Source organism: Euleptes europaea, chromosome 2, assembly GCF_029931775.1.
Source record: "Euleptes europaea isolate rEulEur1 chromosome 2, rEulEur1.hap1, whole genome shotgun sequence".
Taxonomy (NCBI): Eukaryota; Metazoa; Chordata; class Lepidosauria; order Squamata; family Sphaerodactylidae; genus Euleptes; species Euleptes europaea.
The window spans coordinates 107228105-107249112 of NC_079313.1; the positions used below are offsets into that span (position 1 = coordinate 107228105).

The 21008-nt window shown below is 41.6% G+C and overlaps 1 protein-coding gene across 1 annotated transcript in view; it reads left to right on the plus strand.

Moving 5' to 3' along the window:
* The window catches only part of ITCH (itchy E3 ubiquitin protein ligase), a 68641-nt gene that overhangs the window by 11622 nt on the left and 36011 nt on the right, over positions 1 to 21008 (plus strand). Inside the window, exons 2-4 of the mRNA XM_056844458.1 lie at positions 11321 to 11411; positions 16753 to 16894; positions 18974 to 19098. Coding sequence (XP_056700436.1) covers positions 11342 to 11411; positions 16753 to 16894; positions 18974 to 19098 — 337 coding nt within the window. The 5' untranslated portion in view covers positions 11321 to 11341. The remainder of the gene's footprint in view (positions 1 to 11320; positions 11412 to 16752; positions 16895 to 18973; positions 19099 to 21008) is intronic.

The following is a 21008-nucleotide window of genomic DNA, read 5'->3' on the forward strand; positions in this document are numbered from 1 at the left end:
GCACGCGCCTGGGGAAAGGAAGGCGGCGGCGGCTCTTCAGGGCAGCCGTGGTGGGGAAGGCGCTGCTGCCACCGACGCTTTATATGGCGAACGGCTGCCTTAGTTTGGGGAAGGGACGGGCGCGGCGGCGGCTCCGGAGGGAGGAGGGGGCTGGGTTCAGGACCCTGACGGGCCGGATCCGGCCCGCGGGCCTTAGTTTGCGGACCCCTGTTTTAGATTATTTAGATCCTGTGCCTTAATGTGGCTGGACATAGAGTTAGGACCACCTTTAAGAGTATTAGTGAATAATTTGTTTTGGTCATCCTTTGTATTGGACTGATTTAAGCAGAAATGATGGGGGGAGGCAGTGTATTAATTGACACTGTTGTCTTGCAGATAGCTAAAAATAAACCTTTAAAAATCTTTTTAATATAAATTTGTATTAATTTTTATAACATAAAACAAAACAAACAAATACAATAATAATATAAAAAATTAAAAAAGAAAATACAAAAGAGTATCTATATATACTTATTGGTACATTCGTGGTTACAAAATTATAAGATCCAAAAAGATACCCCTTCGACCCTCCACCCACCTTAAAAAAGTGACCCATCACCCGACTTCCAAAGAAGTGTCTTAACAGTTTTAAAAATATCTATTAACAGTAAAATATAAAAATATTAAAACTAGTTTCTATAACTCACTAATTAAAGTAGTAAAATCCATTTTTGCCAGTTTATCCCAATATGTGATGGCCTTTGCCCAAGTTTTTTTTAATTCTTCCATATCTTTTCCATGTAGGAATTCAGTTAGTTTGGCCATCCTCATATACATCCATAATTTCTCTCTCCAGTCATGAATTGAAGGTGTATTCACTTGCTTCCAAACTTTAGCTATTACAATTCTTGCAGCAGCAAAACTATATTGACAAATAACCCTGTCATTGTTACTCATATTTTTTTGTGGAATTCCCAATAAACAAAATGCAGGTTTTGTTTTTACTCTACCATTAATCAAATTATTAGTTTCCCTAATAACTTTTTTCCAAAAACTTTCAATTTTTTTACATATCCACCATACATTACATATCCACCATACATACATGCATACATGCCTCTTTCCTTTCCACATTTCCAACATAAATCCATATCTCCTTTTTTTCATTTTGGATATCATCACAGGTGTTATATGCCATCTATAAAACATTTTATATAAGTTTTCTCTAATTTCATTAGTTATTGTAAATTTAAATTCTCTCTTCCATAAATTTCCCCATATTTCCAGATCGATATTAAATCTTAACTCCTTCATCCATTTCATCACTACTGGTTTAATTCTTTCTTGTTCTAAATTAGTTTCAATTAATAATTTATATATTCTTCCTATCAGTCCCTTATTTCTCTTTATTAATATTTTTTCCAGTTTGGATTTATTTTTATTAAATCCAAGCTGATTATCTTTATTAAATATATCTTTTAGTTTATAATACAAAAACCAGTCCTTAATGTTAAGTTCTTCTCTACTTCTTAAAGCCCATTCTCCCTCCTTACATTCAATAATTTCCCTATATATATCCCTTTCTAAATTTAGATGTATCCCTCTCTTCATATAAGCTTCTACTGGATTGATACATCCCGGGGTCTTATTTTCCAAAATCCTTCTATATTTTTTCCAAATTTGAAATAATCCAACTCTAATAATGGTCATCCTTTGTATTGGACTGATTTAAGCAGAAATGATGGGGGGAGGCAGTGTATTAATTGACACTCTTGTCTTGTAGATAGCTAAAAAAAACTTTTAAAATCTCTACAAAGCGTATAAAGTTATCAATGTCTGGGTAATGCAGATTTGTGAACTCAGAATCCGTCTAGTAATAAGCAATGCAAATTTTTCAAATGTTGATCTTTTTCAATATTTATGTTTAAAAAGAGCTAAATGCAGTTCAAGCTACCAAAGAGTGGTGGGTTTTGGATTGCTGTCCAGTATGCCATCATCAAAACAGCTTCTTGGCCTTTGGTTATATAATAAAATGGCTTGTAACAGAAAAGACTGTGCCCTAGTTGAGTACCATTAAAATTTCAGGCATTGCATGAAGATTCACCTAGGGGCATTAGACTGCAGAATTGTCTTTTGGTGAAGAATTCAGTTGGCAGTTGGCTACAAATTGTATGTTTCTGACAGGATTGGGTCATAAATAAAGTGTACTGGAAGTAATTATCATGCTTTCTTTTATTCTGAGTTGTAAATAAGTTATAGTACAAACAATACTGGGGAACAATAAAAGCTTGTTCTCCCCAGGCTTGGGTGCAAAGTGAACTTCTAGAGCAAGATTACATAATCTTCATTGTGATCATGGGGGGAAATGTGGTTGTACCTATATGCGTGGACTTTCCAGTTATGTTGAATGTACTTAATAAAGGTTACCTACACTTTTGAAGGTGTCTGTTTAGAAAAACAGCACTGTTACAGCCCAGTTATAGTGGCTTGCATACATGTAGTGTATTATTTGTTACTGTTGTACCCCACTCTTCTTGCTAGTAGCTCAGATCAGTTTACATGTGTTCTAAGATGATACAGTACTCAGGGCTTTACTTGCTTGGCTTCCACAGTGGAATTATACATCCGTTCAGATCATGGCAGTAAGTTATAGCTAGCTACTCATAAGCTTTATTGATTTGTTTCACATTTTTCTGTTAACGTAGATGTGCACCATGCTTGCTCAATGAAACATGTGCAAATTGTTGGATAAGTTCTTGTCCTTAGTGTTCTATTATTAGAGTTAATTTCCTTTTCTCTTCCTTACAAAATGAGATAACTATTTCTGTTGCATTAAATTCCCTTGCATGACTAAAATCTTTCTATCCTCTGAGCGCATGGGATGTTTTCTAGATCGAAATTTGGGTTGGTTTTTCCTGCCAGTAACAGATTCAATCATGTTGATAGAGTGGAGTGGATCTTACCCGTTTCTACCAAGCTGCTGAGCAAAATTAATTAATTACAATCTTTATATCCTACTGTTCCTTTCAACTCAAGTTTAAAGCCTTCTTCCAACTTAAGTGGCTCTTCCATTGGAGGAAGTTTCCTTAGGCTGAAGGAAGTTTCCTTAGAGATTGGTTAGAGCCATCCACTGTTATAAACAGCACCCTGCTTTCCCTCTAGTTAGGGAGCAGAAAGCATCATAAACCTCCCTGAGGAACGTCCCTCCATGTCTCCCTACATCTTTCCATGTGTTCTCTTTAGGCTCTTGTGAGTGACAGTGTCTTAGCAATTTACAGCCCATTCCTGAGGATTGGGCTGAAAGTGTAGTGGAGACGGTGTGACCCCGCTGCCAGTGTAAGTGCCTTCTTGGCACTTATGCTGGAGGCGGGGGCAGTTTTGTCGGTGCCTGGGCACCGCGGAGCTGCACGGTGCTCCTCCAATGCCGTAGCCTCTCCAGGACCTAAATCCCAGAAGAGAAATGCAGAACCGGCATGGATGGGGGGTTTCCAGAAGCGGAGCTTCCTAAGCCCCTCCGGGCCTGGAACTCCCCCTCCATCAACAGCGTTGCTTCGCCAGGTTTTTCTTGGCACAGCAACGCTGTTTTCAATGGGGCTTCCCCCCTCCCCATTTTTTTATTTTTGTGTTTTAAAGACCTTTTTTTAGGCTTGCAGCAGCCAGAAAACCTCTTTGGAGGTGGCACCTCAACCTCACCGCCCCCGACCATCAGGAATGGGCTTTCACAGTGTTAGCAGATTCAGCAGTTCAGACGATGGCTACAGTGTATTAATTTTAACGGGTTGAAGTTCAGGCTCCTTCCTGCAAGCTTCTGTGATATCACAGAAACCCAGTCAATAATGATACGAGCTTGCAGACCAGTTGGTTACTGTCAGCTGCTGGACATCTTAATCTTTAACCTTTTTTGTGCTTTTAATTTTCCTGTACAACTATGCAGCGGCTGTACTGAATCCGCAAGTAGCAAAATTAGATATAATTTCTCCCCAGAGCATGTGGTTTTGTTCATCAAAGCCCTATGCACATTTCATTGTGTTCCAGACAAAGCTACCAAAGACTGATGATAAAACTGACTTGAATAGAATGAGATAGTGTCCAAACAGCAAAACAATATTTTTTTCATAAAGGTTTTAAGATTAAAGGGTTAAGGCTTGGCAATATTAAAACTGCAGTTTAAATTGACTTGAGCAATCAGCTCTTCAGGATTCTGTTTTATGTACTGTTGTGTGTATACCTTTTGCATCTTGGCACATCTAGGTTTTCAGCATAAGAGCTTACTCAGTTTGAATATTGATCCAAAAAAGCAGTGAGTGTGGGAGGGAGAACTATGAATGCAGCTAGACTTACTTTGATACTGGCACTGCAGCAGCTCCCAGTGCTGAAGAGGCTAACTGATGTTTGGTGTTTTAAAATAGGTTGCTGCTTTTGACAGTGAAAATAGTTTAAGTGCAATATCAAAACTCCACGTATTGTTTCTTTGTACTGAATTCCAGGATCCCATTGCTTATGTGTACACACAGGGTGTGTGGACATTCCTCCTTGCTGGATCAGATGCTACTCTGGACACCTTGATGACCTTCAGGAGTGGATTGGGGGGGCAGAGGAGCTCATAGCACATGTACAAAAACTTGTGCATGCCCTTTAGATACTGCCCTTGGTGTTAATACAACAAATGGATGTTCCTTAGTATGTCCTACTTGAAAACTCTGTGATACATTATGTATGATACTTTATGTATGAAGCAGAATGAAGCACTTTGTTCCTCAGCCTCTGATATTGAATATAAAATAAAACCTAGGGTACTGTGTTTTGAAAGGTGATCTCTCTTTTTGCCTCTAAAGTAGATTGCTCAGTGAATATTCTGGTTTGTGCATCTAGTAATTCAGATTGACCAGTTTTCTTTGGCTGTAGGAGCCAGACATTTTCCAGCCTTTGTACTTTCGTCTTTTAATGGTGTATTTTCTAATTATTGTTGCCTCAAAACCTAATCCTGGCCTCTTCAGTTTCCCGTACTTTTATTAGAGCTGTAACGGTCATAGTATATAAATAAATATGGGGTAACCCTGAACGTTATCACCACAAGAAAAGGCTTACCGCTAACCATAGCCTAACGTCTCCTCAATGTCTCATGATTCCTTTGTTGGTTTAAAAATCCTAATTTAATTGAATATTAGAACCAGTATAGAACCAGTATAGAAAGCACCTGGTTAAGGTATGAAATCATCCACCATCGCTGAATGCTGTTATATTCAGTTTGCATGTAAGCAAACAATGACAAGGACTTCATGAACCTTTATTTTTATGTCTTATAACAAAACATTCTGATGCAAAATGATAAATAAGCCTTGGATTGGATCCAGTCAGCTATTTTGCTCAATCCCTCTCCTTACTGCTCTATTCATGGCTTTTGCCCATGTCAATAGATACAGTACTCTTTGTAATGATCTCAGAATGAAGAGCCTGCAACACTATTTTGCTTATTTATTAGAGCTTTAAAAATTCTTCCTGGAAATACTGTTGCCAGTTTAAATATCCCTTGTCACTTCTATTGTTTTTCCCCCCTGAGCTTGGAAACTACCTTAACTTTAAATTTAATATTTCTGGGCTCAGGATCGTTTTAAAAATTAAACCTATCCATTGTATTTATAATACTTGTTCAAAAATATATAGATTCAATTATACTAGTTGCTCAGTAGTTCTGAATAATATACTTGAGTGTCACAACTCTCTTCTAACCAAATAACGTAATTTTACAGGACAAGTTTCTCCAATGTTTTTTGAGGTGTCTCCTCTTGTGGTGGTTTTACTCTGCAGTGGCTTTTAATGACTAACATGGTATAAACCAGTGGTTCCCAAAGTGGGCAGTACCATCCCCTGGGGGGGATTACCTAGGGGGGCACTAAGAGGCAAGGGGGCAGCAGGGGGGCGCTAGAGGTGGGCCCCTTCAACTGTGTTGCTGGATAGGGTAGGGGGCACTGGGTTGAGTTTGTGGAACCAAGGGGGCGGTGGCCCGAAAAGTTTGGGAACCACTGGTATAAACCATGGGGAACTAAGTCATAAGTAGCTGAATGTCTGAGGTCCTTGCTCTTGAGAAAGCAATTGTTGAAAAAATCAGTTAAAAATATGATATCGTTGGCCTTTTTCCGGCAACCTAATTGCCACAGTTATGTCATTTGGAAAAATCTAGAATCTAAAAAAGCTTGTATCTAATTGAGATGAGTGTCTGAAATTGCCATTAATTTGATACCAGACAGTCAGTTTGATTCTTGCAGATTCATGCCTCATTACTAAAAATTCATATAGAGACCACCATTCAGGTGACTTACATTTTTAAAAATAGAATGATTAGCTTCTCTTGAATCAATGTTGACCACTTGAAAGTAATTCCCACTTGACTAACCCTTCGTAGATTGGAAAATTTCTGGTGACAGGATTTCCATCAGTGGAGTGAACCTTCATCATATCCCTCCTCCCATTGCTGCCTCAAAGTACTGCTCCTGGGGGACAGGGCACTGTCTTTGCTTAGCAGTAGTTATTTAATGCAGCTGAATTAAGCCTCTAACATAGCTAAATAAAATCAGAATATTTTTCAGCCATCAAGAAAAATAATAACTTTTATATAGCACTTCAGAGTGTTTTAAATGCTTCACAGACCGTTACTATCCTGTACTCTTCACAGCAACCCTGTTGTTTGGGGGATGGAGGAGGGTTTACAGCTGGGGGGAAACATGGTTTTCCTGAAGCCATCTAACAAGTTCTTTGCAGAAACAATATTTGTATGAGGAGTTCCTAATTTGTTAGCAGAGAGATAAGCCATGAGTCAACAGCTGCCAAAGAATGTTAGTTTCTTGTAATCTCCATGTTGCCATGAAGCTTACTGGATGACTTGAGGCCATTCATGTTCTCTCATCAACAGGGTTGTTGTGAAGATAAAATGGAGGAGAGGAGAGCTGTGTATACCGGCCTGAGCTCCTTGGAGGAAGGAGCTCCCATGGACAAGGTTAGTTTCTGGCGTGGGGTGGAGGTAGAGTGGGCTGTTTTTCTGCTAGAATGGGAAGGTCTCTTTATTTATTATAGTATTTTCATTTATAGTCCACCTTTCTCACTTGGTCCTCTGCTACTGTGATGAGGGGCCATGGCTCAGTGGTAGAGCATCTGCTTGGCATACAGAAGGTCTCAGGTTTAATTCCTGGCATTTCCAGTTGAAAGGATCAAGTAGTAGATGATGTGAAAGACCTCAGCTGGTCTGAGTAGACAATACTGACTTTGATGGACCAAGGTCTGATTCAGTGTAAGGCAACTTCATGTGTTCAACATGTTCAATCCTTGCCCTTCTGTTCAAACCATTGGGATATATATAATGTCACTTCAGTAATGGTAAGAGCCCCGAGGCACAGAGCTGTAAGCTGCAGTACTGCAGTCCAAGCTCTTCTCACGACCTGAGTTCAATCCCAATGGAAGTTGGTTTCAGGTAGCCGGCTCAAGGTTGACTCAGCCTTCCATCCTTCCGAGGTCAGTAAAATGAGTACCCAGCTTGCTGGGGGTAAAGGGAAGATGACTGGGGAAGGCACTGGCAAACCACCCCGTAAACAAAGTCTGCCTTGGAAATGTCGAATGTGACGTCACCCCATGGGTCAGGAATGACCCAGTGCTTGCCCAGGGGACTACCTTCACCTTTTTTTTTACTTCAGTAATAAAGCTAGCATGGTGTAGTGCAGGGGTCTGCAAACTGCGGCTCCCGAGCCACATACGGCTCTTTGGCCCATTGAGTGCAGCTCTCCGAACTTGGTTCTGAGCCCCTGCTCTCGCGCCGGCAGCCAGGCTGCGGAGCCGGCGCGCCTGAGAGAGAGAGAGAGCAGGCGAGCGGGTGCGCTGTCTCTCTTCCCCCCGCCGTGGAGAATGGCCAGGTCCCCCTTTCCCTTGCCCTCAATGGTTGGGAGGCTAAAGCCTCCCCTCCCCTCTAGCCGCGCGATTGCTGGGCGGGCGGCTCGGCGGTTCCTGCCCCCCCCGCCTATCAGCTGTTGGGCAGGGCGGGCTTCCTTTGGTAGACCTGGCTTCTGGCTGAGTCCCATTGGGAGGCCATGTCTACCTACTGGCTTTCTTGGCGGTAGACCTGGACTCCGAGGAGGGGAAAAAGTCCCCCTTCAGAGGCCAGGTCTACCAATTGGCTTCTGTGGGCCTCCGGAGGCCAGGTGTACTGCCAAGAAAGCCAATGGGTAGACCTGGCTTCCCAATGGGACTCAGCCGGAGGCCAGGTCTACCAATAGGCTTTTATGGCGGTAGACCAGGCCTCCAGACGAGGACTCCAGACTGGGAGGGGGAAATGGCAGGGACTTACAGTTTATTTTTTATCAATAAATAAGATCACTATTAAGTATGATATCAAGTTTTATTCAGTGTACCTATAGTTTAATTAAGTTAAAACTTTAATTAAAGTTTATTAAGTTAATAAACAGTGTAACTACCTATATAGTTTAAGTTTAAGAAATTTGGCTCTCAAAAGAAATCTTAATCGTTGTACTGTTGATATTTGGCTCTTTTGACTAATGAGTTTGCCGACCCCTGGTGTAGTGATTAAGCTGTTGGACTAGGACCTGGTTCAAATCAACACTCATGCCATGGAAGCTTGTTGGTGACCTTGTGCCAGTCACACACACTCAGCCCTGACCCTGGCTAGTATTTGGATGGGAGACCGCCAAGGAATACTAGGGTCATGATGTGGAAGCAGGCGATGGCAAACCACCTCCAAATGTCTCTTGCCTTGAAAACCCTACATGGTCACCTTAAATCAGCTGTGACTTGACAGCAGAAAAAAAAACTTCAGTCAGATAGATAGTGATACTGGTTTCTTATGCAGACAATTCACAGACTTACCTGTTACTCAATCCCCTTCCTTCATGTACCACATATACTCGCGTATAAGCCGAGTTTTTCAGCCCAAAAAAAGGGCTGAAAAAGCCGGCCTCGGCTTATACGCGGGGCAGTACGGTAGAGGAGGGGAGGAGGGAGGGGGGAACTTACCACCGCCGCTGCCATTGCCGCCGGGCCTGTGCGGCTTCCCCCAGCCAGGAGTGCCCAAGGGGGGCCTCCTGCCGGGCGTGCGTGGATCCCCCCCGGCCAGGACTGGCCTGGGAGGGCCTCCTGCGGCCGCTGGAGGACTGCGCTGCCATCGCCGCCAGGTGCGCCCGGCTCCTCCCGGCTGGCACCGGCCTGGGAGGGCCTCCTGCAGCTGCGCGGCTCCCCCCGGCCAGGACCAGCCTGGGAGGGCCTCCTGCGGCCGCTGGAGGCCCGCGCCACCGGGCGTGCCCGGCTCCTCCCAGCCAGGAGCACCCTGGGGGGGCCTCCTGGGCCAGGGGGGGGCGCTGCCGCCGCCGCCTTCGCCGGGCCTGGAGTGGCCTAGCAGCGGCCTGCGGGGCCTCCTGGGCCGCGGTGGGGGGGGCCGCCGCTGCCTGCCTGCGCACCTGGATCTAAGGTAAGCCTGCTGGGGGGGGAGGGGTTATAAGCCAACCCTCGGCTTATACGCGGGTGCCTAATTTTTCCCATTTTTGGGGAGAAATTAGGCACCTTGGCTTATACGCTGGTCGGCTTATACACGGGTATATACGGTATTAGTATGTAGTATAGATTGGTTTTCTGATTCTTTACTGACAGATTTTTTATTGTTTTAATACCTAATAATGGTAGAAATTATAAGTATTATAATCTACAAATACGGGGGAAGAAACTTCAGTCTACTGGCTACAAAAAATTTAAAGGCATGGAACATCTGTTGAAACAATAGTTACTCTATGCGTATGAGCTCAGAGTCTTTTCTATGTAGATGCTGATGAAGAAATGTAGTGAATTTCAGACAACTGAGCTTCCTCTACTCCCCTTCCACATGATTTCTAATTTACATAATTCAGGCAATTTGCATTGCTGCTTCCAGTGGGGAAGAAATGTATGTGTATGAGATGGAACTGCATAATGTTGATATACCAGATTCTAAGAGGTTCTTGGTCATAATGGATATGTCCCAAAGTTAAAGATTTCTGGGAGGAATAAAACCGCTTCTGGCATCACCCAGGCAAATGCTTGAATTATTAATTCTTGTCTGCCTGAAAGTACTAGCTGCTTATTGATCCCACTGTGATAATTTTAAAACCTCAAAGTCGATTACAAGTCTGAAAACTTTGCTCAATTTTTCAAGTGGAAAAATTGAGAAATTTTGAGGAGCATTGCAAATCACTGCTCTGAATTTTTTCCCCCTGTTGGAATGAGTGAATTTTTTAAAAGGCAAGGTTTTACTCAAAATGTGTAGTGTTGAAGTTGTTATATAAAACAAAACAGTCTACAGTACTAGTAACGGTAATTCCTATGGTTACTGTAGATATATATAGCATATTTGAAGAATGTTGATTGCTTAAATGTGAATATTTTAACAACAATTAATATGCTATAATGTATTTAATGATGATACATTATTAAAGAATTCAGTGTTTTTGGTAGAACAATATTTGAGTCCGGTAGCATTTTATTCCAGTAGTGTTTTCAGTGTTGTTTATAACGATATCCAAATATGCTGGTAGTCCTTCTATTGTGCCTGAATGACAGAATTTACTACAGATTTTTTAAATCTTCAGTTTTTATTTTTTCTTATCTATCACATGGCAGAAATTAAGATACATAGGGTAAAGTAATATAGGAAGCAGCAGTTTGCAATTCTTCTATTGGGTATATTTGCAATTTTTCTTACAGAAAATTAAGACATTTATACTTTTACATTCCATAAATATGTCAATTTATATTATATGCTAAATGATGTGTTGTTAAATCAGTAAAATGAGTTTAGGCTTGGTAGGAAAGCAAGGGTTGCGCATATTTCAGTTTCTCCCAAGACGTCCATATTTTTGAAAAAGAAAGGGCTGTTCCCCCCTCCCAGTGTTTTCAAAATATTTACTATGGGAATAAAGCCACCTTTTCCTGCCACTTGTTGGCTGGTCCTTTGCTGGTGTGGACCCTCCTGGGATTGAAAGGAAGGGTGCCATATTTAGTTCCTCCGCCAGGATTCCTTGTGAAACCATTCAAGCCCAGCATAATGACAGGAATCTGGCTGTTCTACCTCTGAATTTTTGTGTTCAGGTATCTCTTACTGAGACAAGTTAGTCCTGATCCTTAGAAGGCCTGACATGTAAATAGTTGAGAATGATGTGTGACATCTGAGCTCTTTGAAGAAATGTCATGTATAGATAATTGATTAATATACTGGTTGGATGTCATGTTGGGTGATGTACTGCTGTATTAAGGCAAGAACTGTTCTTAATTTTACTCTCTGCGGCAAGAGTGACATTCATGTTTCTTCATTCAGGTTCATGAACCTCTCCGTGTTATGTCTGGTAATGGGTCAAGATCAGAGTCTGTCAGTGGACTAACTATGAAATCACAACTTCAGGTTACTGGTAAGTGTCCAGAATAAAATAATGTAAGGCTCACAGGACAACTTCTGTAATTGTAGTTAGCCTTCTGGGTGAATTGTAGTTAGCATTCACCAAGATTGCTGCTAAATCATAATTTGTAAACACATTAAATAAGTTTCAAATCAATGTTTTGAGAAAATTTCTAGTGAGTTGCTGCTTGGCTGACTTGGAAGTCATGACAAAATGTGGTTAGGACAACCCAGGAAATGGAGGGAGGAAATCCACGGATGAAGACCATGTGAGCCTTGGTCTGTGTTGGAAGAATGATACAGCTTTGGATGGGATTGGGTGATAGCTCCCAAGCAAAGTGAAAATGTATTATTGGGAAAAGTTTTGTATGTTCCATGCAAGAGCATGAATAAATACTTGAAAGGAGATGTTTGACAAAGATGTTTGCTGAAATTCACAAGATCATTTTTGTAATATCTGCCACAGAAGAAGAAATGAGCTGACAAAGATTCACATTATCTAGTTCAAGAGGTCTGCGCTCCTTGTGCAAATGACCAGATGAACATTTAATACTCCTTCTATCTGGGATGGTAGTCCTCTTCCACCGAGTGCGCAGCTTCGGAAGGGATGCACATGGAGCGGTGAGGGAGGTAGGAGACACCCGCCTAGCCAGCCAGATCAGCCAAATCAACCCTGGCGATCAATGGGGTGATAGATGTCGCAGCCAGATCGCCCTCACATCCAACATTTAATACAACATCTACATTGGTAATATCAGTGTTCTGTGCTCAGCTGCTTGTAAAAGAGCTTGCTGTTCTAGATGGAGTTATTGATTTGTAACCATACTTAGACGCTCTGCAGCCTTTATATTGTAAGCAGGTTTTTGTAGTCCTTTTCAAAAATTCATCCAAGCTGGGTTATAATCAGCACATACCAGCTAACAACTGGCAGTTGTAGTGTTGAAGAGAGATAACTTTAGGCATGCCCAAGCATGTGTATGCATGTACCCAGCTATATTTGTGGGAGAGAAGAATGGTTTTGCTACCGTATATACTCGGGTATAAGCCGACCCGAGTATAAGCCGACCCCCCAAATTTGAGGCCAGAAAAGGGAATTTCTTATTGACCCGCGTATAAGCCGAGGGTCAATAAGAAATTCCCTTTACCGGCAATGCTGCGCTCTAAAATGGCGGCCGCCATTTTAGAGCGCAGGGCCCCTGCCCCAGGTCGCCCTCCCGCCGGCCTCCGGGCCCTCCCAATCCACCCCAACCCACTCCGACCCCAGTGCCATCCAAGGGGGGGAGGGGGAAGAGCCCCTGAACCCCCTACTTACCTGAAGAGGCGGCGAATCGGCGGCGGCGGCGGCGCGGCCTTCCTGGGCTGGCAGGAGGCCCCTCCCGGCCGGAGGAAGGCGCCCAGGCACGTGGCCGCGGCGGCGCGGCCGCCGGGGGCCTCCTGCCTGCGCAGGCAGGCCCCTCCCGGCCAGAGAAAGGCGGCCAGGCGCGCGGGCGCGGCCGGCGGGGGCCTCCTGCCTGCGCAGGCAGGCCCCTCCCGGCCAGAGAAAGGCGGTCAGGCGCGCGGCCGCGGCGGCGCGACCGACGGGGGCCTCCTGCCTGCGCAGGCAGGCCCCTCCCGGCCAGAGAAAGGCGGCCAGGCGCGCGGCCGCGGCGGCGCGGCCGGCGGGGGCCTCCGCAAGGCCCCTCCCGGCCAGAGGAAGGCAGCTAGGCGCGCGGCCAGCAGCGGCGCGGCCGGCGGGGGCCTCCTGCCTGCGCAGGAAGGCCCCTCCCGGCCAGAGGAAGGCGGCTGGGCCCGGTGGTGGCGGTGAAGGAGGTAAGTTCCCCCCTCCCTCCTCCCTCCTCCCCCCTCCCCCCTCTACCGTATTGACCCGCGTATAAGCCGAGTTCGGCTTTTTCAGCCCTTTTTTTGGGCTGAAAAACTCGGCTTATACGCGAGTATATACGGTATTTTGTAATCTGATATGAAAAAAATTAAAAGGAAAATTTTATGAGTTCATAATTGAAGTTACAGGTTTTTGGACATGGGTGCTGATTGGAGAGAGAAATTTGAACTACGCTAGTATTTTCAGTTGAGGGCAGCAGGAAAAGAGGAAGACCCAATAAGAGAGGGATTGACTCAATAAGGGAAGCCACAGCCCTCAGTTTGCAAGACCTGAGCAAGGCTATCAAAGATAGGACATTTTGGAGGACTTTGATTCATAAGGTTGCCATGAGTCGGAAGCGACTTGACGGCACTTAACACACACACAGTATTTTCAGTAGTTTGTGATTTATTTACATTCATAACTGTTCAGAACTATTCATTTTTCTGGGCCTTCATAGCTTAATTTATACTCAGTATTTTATATATTTATAAAAATATACTTTTTATAAAAGGTAGTGTTTTTTTTGTAGATTAGCTGTCTTCCATGTAACATCAAAACGTATCAGAGAGGAACAGCAAACTGCAAAGTGATGTGACCTTTATATATTTCTTGAGTGTTCATTCAAGATCTTGTACGAACTGCTGTTCAGTGTTCATAATTCTGCATCAGTTAACAAACAATTCTGCTTTCTTTCTGAAAGCTTTAACAGTGGGTTTAAAAAAAGTAATCCACATCAGTTTCCCTTTGCCTGTCAGGTATGACTGAGAGCCGGGAAAAATAACCAGAGATTGATGCAGTTTGTTGCTTCTTTCTGTACCTCGGTGCCTCCCCCTCCCTGCAGCACTAACAAAGAGCACTTCATTTGACACTTGAGCAATTAGTGCTGTCAGCCAGGCCACAAAATAATGGCTCATTGTGGATAGTTATTACTGCTTTTGTTTTGCTGTGCAGATCATGTTAGGATTTAAAGCAAAGACTGGAATCTGGTATTGTTTCAGCAGGGAGGCTTAATATGGTAGGAAGAACTTATAACTTAATTTTTGAAGCTGTCTGCCTCTGATATAAGCTGAGAGGGCCAACAAGTATAAAGCTCTTCTTAGCTTAAGAAGAAGAAGAAGAAGAAGAAGAAGAGTTGGTTTTTATATGCCAACTTTCTCTACCACTTAAGGAAGAATCAAACCGGAATCAAACCTGCTTACAATCACCTTCCTTCCCCTCCTCACAATAGACACCCTGTGAGATAGTTGGGGCTGATGCTATGCACATATATCAGGAACATCTTCATCTGGGACCTCCCCCCCCCCCCCAAAGTCTAGTGGTACTTAAAGTACTTAATGGTTTTATTGTGTTATAAGCCTTCCTGAATTTCCTGTCTCCACTGCATCAGATGCATGAAGTGTATGTGTATTCATACATTTAATTAATTGGGGTCTAGTCTGAAAGCTTTCACCACAATAAATCTGCATTCAGACATCATAAACTTTAATTTGTTCATGATATGAAAACCTCAGAATCGCATGCTCGCTCTGTCTTCCATCCTTCCTCCTCGTGCAGTGCCAGAAATGAAGAATTCCCGGTTTAAAAAATCATCAATTTAAAGTTCGTTGTGGTATCTGAAGTTGGACATCTTAATAATGTGAATGCCTCTCCCCCCACCTGGGTAACCAATATTTTAAAGCAGGATTAAACTGTGGTTTGAAATTCCTGGGTACTCTGAATGAATCAAATCCCAATTTAAGGCACCCAAATTAAGACATTACATCCTATTGGAGTTAGAGCTAAGACTTTAAGTCAGGAAGTCTTCAGTTGCAGCTCTGCAGCAAAGTGGCGGGGGCCTGAGGATTTCTTGTTCATCTGTACATCATTAACGTGATATATGAACACCCTTAGTTTTTAAGTTTCTACCAGCCTTTCTGTGTGTTCTGGAATTAAGCAATGTGATTGACTGAGCAATTGGGTTGAATCCTAGGTTTTTCCCACATCTCCTGCTGCAGATTTCTGCTTCTCCTGGGGGGCAGAATTCAGTATATTTGGAAGAATCATGGGGTGTGACATGTTGGGGCCATAGTGTAAACAGGCAGCTATAGAAATAGTGGGTTCACTACCACCCTTTGCCTGAGCAGAAGACGTTTCTGGTGTTTGAATTGGGAGATTTATTGTCTCCAATGGGCCCACCACCACTCATGAGTACAGGTGGCAGGATATACTACCAACCAATTCTTGGCCTTTTCCACATGGATACAGTGGATTGATTGGAGGCATTAGAGGAGAGTTGCGCTTAGCCACTTGTCTTGTAGTAATTTACCCCCCTCCCCAGTTGAGTGGTAAAGTGGTAAAACTCTGTTAAAGTTTGAAAAAAATAAATTAAACGATATGGATTTTTTGTTTCATGAAATCAGGTTTATTTCCCTTGAACCTTAAACTATACTTTAGGAATCTAAATTAGGCATGAGTGGTAGAAATTCTTTTTTTCTAACACTTTCAAAACTGAAGTGAGAGACTCAACACTTCCTTTAGCACTAAGTTGTGCTTGTGTAGCTGTATTAGTACTACTGAGTAAAACAGATTGTTAACTTTATTGGTCTAGTTCTGTTGTAAATGCAAGTGCGGTTGCAGATGTCATGGTCAAGGATGGTAGGGTGTGGATGGTATGGTGTATTGGGATGCATGTGTGTGGAAAGGCTGTACAAAGCTTAGACAGGGCCTCTTCAGATTCAAGTTTAAAAGAATATAATTGTTCAGAGAAATGCAGATATACTGTGTCAATGCAAAGAGATAAATGAAGATCAAAGCTGGATTGGTTTGTTGGGTGGTAGCCATGATGCAAACGAACAGCCAACTTTGACTTTTTCCCTTGCTCAGATTTACTCTTCAGAGTACTGCAGCTACAATTTAGCTTCTTCAAAGTAACTTGAAAACTTCAGAAGCTGAAAGCTTGTCATTTTCTAGAGAATAATGGTATAGAAAAACAGTTGCATAACATTTATTTAGAACTTTTCTCCAGATTGAGCCTGCTGGTACATGATCTAAATGTAGGATCTATTATCAGAAAATTAAATATTTTGATATACTGATTATTTTCAAACAATGCATCTATTTTAGTTAAATCTGTTCTTTCCTACCAGCTTTTCTGCTGGGGCAAGAGGGAGGAAGGGGTAATCTCTCCCAGTTACTTCTCACTACAGCCTTGATTGCGCGGCTTTTTGTCCATGTGGGTCCCACGATCCCTGGCATAGTTTTTTTGGGTAAAAATGGGCCCCTTCTTCCTTTTATGCTGTTGGAAAAACTGGTAGACTCCAACCTAATGGATTGAATGAAAATAGAAATCTTGTGTACAATGTCATTTTTGCATCTGGAAACAAATGTTTCACCCTGTTACTTTTCTTTAAATGGATAAGATACATTTTGCCTTAAAAACTTATGCTGAGCTAGGTAATTGTGCTGACTGTTGGAGAAAATAAAATATTGATTCATTCTCTTTTTTCTTTAATAGTTATTTCTGCAAAGTTGAAAGACAACAAAAACAAATGGTTTGGACCTAGTCCTTATGTGGAAGTATCAGTAGATGGACAGTCAAAAAAGACAGAAAAATGCAACAATACAAATAGTCCAAAATGGAAACAACATATTACAGTGTAGGTTTGGAAATGTACTTCAATTTCTTCTTCTGTTATAAATGATATTTGCAGTGTATTTCAGATTGTGGTGTTGGAGGAAAGTGTTGCGGATTCCGTGGACTGCCAAAAAAACAAATCAGTGGGTTATAGATCAAATCAAGCCTGAACTGACCCTAGAAGCTAAAATGACTAAACTGAGGCTGTCGTATTTTGGTCACGTCATGAGACGACAAGAGTCACTGGAAAAGACCGTCATGATAGGAAAAGTTGAGGGCAGCAGGAAAAGAGGAAGACCCAACAAGAGATGGATTGACTCAATAAAGGAAGCCACAGCCTTCAATTTGCAAGATCTGAGCAAGGCTGTCAAAGATAGGACATTTTGGAGGACTTTCATTCATAGGGTCGCCATGAGTCGGAAGCGACTTGACGGCACTTAACACACACACACATTTCAGATTGAGATGAACTGATGCTTTAGAAATGTGAGGGCCCATGAAAAAAAATTAAGAAAACCACGGTTTTTCCTCAAGCTCCTCCCCCCATTTTTCAGACTGAAATGTTTGAAAATTTGGGGGAACACTGAAATATTTTCTCTTTTAGAATGGATAAAATGCTTATTAAGGCAAGGTTTTTCACATTCAAAAAATGTGAAAAAGTCTGTGGGCTTTCAATTGGAGAACATTGCAACTAAAAACAAAAAACCCACAACGCCCATTTATATTGTAAAATGCAGATTTCTTTTGTTTAAATGTAAATAATTTTGGCAAAAATTAATGCTATAATGTGTTCAACAATACCTTCTACCTTCAACTTTTATTTTTCCTACATCTCAGCCATTTGCAACTCTTAAGTACTACTGGGTATACTTGCAATTTTTCCTATAAAAAATGAAGATGTTTAGACTTTAAAATGTTATATACTGTCTTATAAACAATGCATTTCATGATGTTAAATCAGTAAAAGAAGCTTCAGTTTGATAGAAAAATAAGTATTGCAAATATTTCAATTTCCCCCAACATTTCCTTTTTTTCCATGGTTTCAAAATTTCCAGGAATTTTACCTCTACTAATGCCATAGTAGCAATACTAAAAATGTAATATGTTCATGAGAGAGATTACCTTGCTAAGGTATTTCAAAAAGATTCTCTGTGATATGAAAACTCTATTTCTTAAGTTGGTCAGACCAATTTAACTGCATTCTTCCAACCCTGGTAAATATTAATTAAACGAGGCAGAAGAGTCACTTAGTAAGGACATGAAGTGGCATTCTTGCTGCAGGCTACAACCACTTGCACTGTGTTGGGGGGGGGGCGCTGAGGGTGCCCTGTCCTTCATGAATGACTTTTGTTGAGGCATGGGGGGCTGCTGTTGGAAATGCATCCCAGAACCTCCTGCTGAACACATGGAAGCACTCTTACTTGTATCCTAGATATGAATCACTAGCCATGAGTAGTGAACAAGGAAGCTTACCCCACCCCCCAATTCACTACCTGTCCAAGTGGTAGTAAAAGAAAGTGCATGCCATTCTAAGCCTTCAGAGCCATGCATGTGAAATCTGGCTATGGACTCAAATATCTCTCAAATAGTTTTATGCATTAGTTCTGCACACAGTTACTGATGTGGTAGTGAAAGAAATTAGTTATATTTATTGTGTGTAGGATTAGAGTCTGCTTATCCTGAAGACTCATTCTTTATTACGAATGTGGTGCTTTCCATGGAATTGTCCTTCAGCTTCATTTCATGTCTGACACTGATATTTCCTTTGTAAAGATCTGCAGTTGGCAGCATTTGAGCAATAAAACAAACAGTAAACAACCTTGAGAAACTTAAAAAGCAGTTTTGGATTGTTTTTTCTGATCAGAAATGGATATCTTACGAAGCGATATTCCAATTTCATTTTTTTCCAAGTTGACACTCCTACAGCTTTCAGAGCTATACACCATCAATCACTTCTTTCAAATAGTTTCAAGTGAGGGGTTACTTGCAGTAGTTTTGGTATAGCATAAGTTCAAAGGAATAATTCAGTCTTGTTGCTTTGTAAATGGAAACTAGTAATTCAGAGAGACTTCAAAGTATACATTATGTTTTGTTTTTCTAGAATTGTTACTCCATTCAGCAAACTAAATTTTCGTGTATGGAGTCACCAAACGTTAAAGTCTGATGTCTTATTGGGAAGTGCCGCTCTAGATGTTCATGAGACGCTCAAAGCAAACAATATGAAGCGTAAGTGTGTAATAACACATTTCTGAAAAAATTGTGTATACATGCAATCGCTTTTAAAGAGCTGTTTAATTGAACAAATTGTATTGAGAATTTTATAATATAATTTTTTACAATATCCCTTTTGGCTGCTTATTGTCAGATCTTGCACTATGACTATATTCAAATGTCACAAACTCACACAAGCATGGGTTATCCTCTTCCTTTTCTCTTGCAAGAGCTGAGATTGAACATTTCCTGGTTTGAAAGAAGGTGCCCCAGAACAAGTTGTAAATTCATTCAAACCAGGACATTTTCAGTCTTGGCTTAGTGTAGAGGAGACTCTATGCTGGAGGTTGTAACCTCTGAATGTAGCCTCTGTCCAGTCATTGTACCACAAATAAACGTTGTGGAATACATTTTATTAGAACCAACTAAAGTAGCAAAAAATAGCGGGCAATATTTTATCATTTCCCTGGCCCTAGTAAACAATATTGCATACATTTGGAAATTATTTTGTGGAACAACATGGCTACCACAGTATTTTATGCTGGCAGTCCAAACTGCTTGGGGCTGTGATTTTGAATATTGGGTCCTAGTGCTGCTTCTTGAATAAATGAGCGTATATATAAACTACCATACGGTAAAAATGTTTCTGTTGCATAATATAATTCATATAAAATGAACAGAAATCCATGCTGAAGTTCATTTTTATGTTGCTTATCATATCCAGAGTGAGACAGGGGTCATCAGTTCTTCAAATGTCATGGAGGTGGTATCTGTTAACTGAGTCTTCAGCCATTTGTTGCAATCTTTGGGGTGCAGCATAAGTACTTTTCAAGATGCTGCCACTTCCTAATTTCCTTTCTAGTAGTTAATTTAATTTTTGTATCAGGATTGGAATAGGTTTTCATATTGTACAAAAATAACTTCAGTACTTCCATTATGGCCACCCCTACACATTGACGTCAAAAATAACTTTCAGATATTTTATTTAATTCTGCTGGGGGGGGGGGGCGTCCTTTGTACAACAGATATGTGGGTGAGTGTATAAATAGGCTAAGGATAGTCTTTGAGATCACTAGACCGTATCTGTAATGAAGTATTCACTCTCTATACAGATTTATAAGAGGCACATTTAACCATACATTGTCCTCTTTACTCCATGCAGTACTGTACAATGTTTCTCTATTTCTTATCCATTTTTCTAGTATTCCATATGTCTTTGGAGGTCTTTGAAACGTATGCACTTTGTAAAGATCAAGAAGAGAACCAGGCATTCAAGTCAATTTCTGGTTATTAATATCTATATGCCGCTTCTCTTCCTGATTTGGGAGGGGGCAATATAAAAACTACAGTATAAACTAACAAAAAACAAGCTACATCTTGAGCTGGTTGTAGATCCAGTGCTCTAGCTCATTTAAGGCCATAGGCTGTGATCAATTGGCCATGAGCACTTTGGCTCGTGCCTCTGGCTGCACCCAGCTTTATACAACAGGAAAAGCTCAGTTAATAGCAGGCAAAGATATTCCTCCCAATCTCTCCTTCTCTGTAAGATAGGGCTTTCTAGGCTTTTCCCTCAAATTGAGCTTTGAGTAAAATGCTGAATAATTGTACTTCCATGACCCATGCTGTTTGCATTGTGTCTGGTGGTGAATTGCTTTTTTGCAGTGTCATTCCAGCAGATTAAGTTTTTTTTTTCTTTTAAAAAGTTCAGGTTATTTGCAGGGTCTCCATTTGTACGGCAAGGGTGGGTTGGAATGTGGGGAAAAGGTTTCCAAAGTATGTGGTCAAAGCTGGCCATGCTTTTGGAGACACCCTAATCACTTGAGTAGGAGTCCTGTTATGTGGTTTAAGAGGGGAAAAGAACTGTATAAAAATTTTAATGAACCCATGCATTCTCAGTCTTGGGTGTTGAATGTCAACCCAAACAG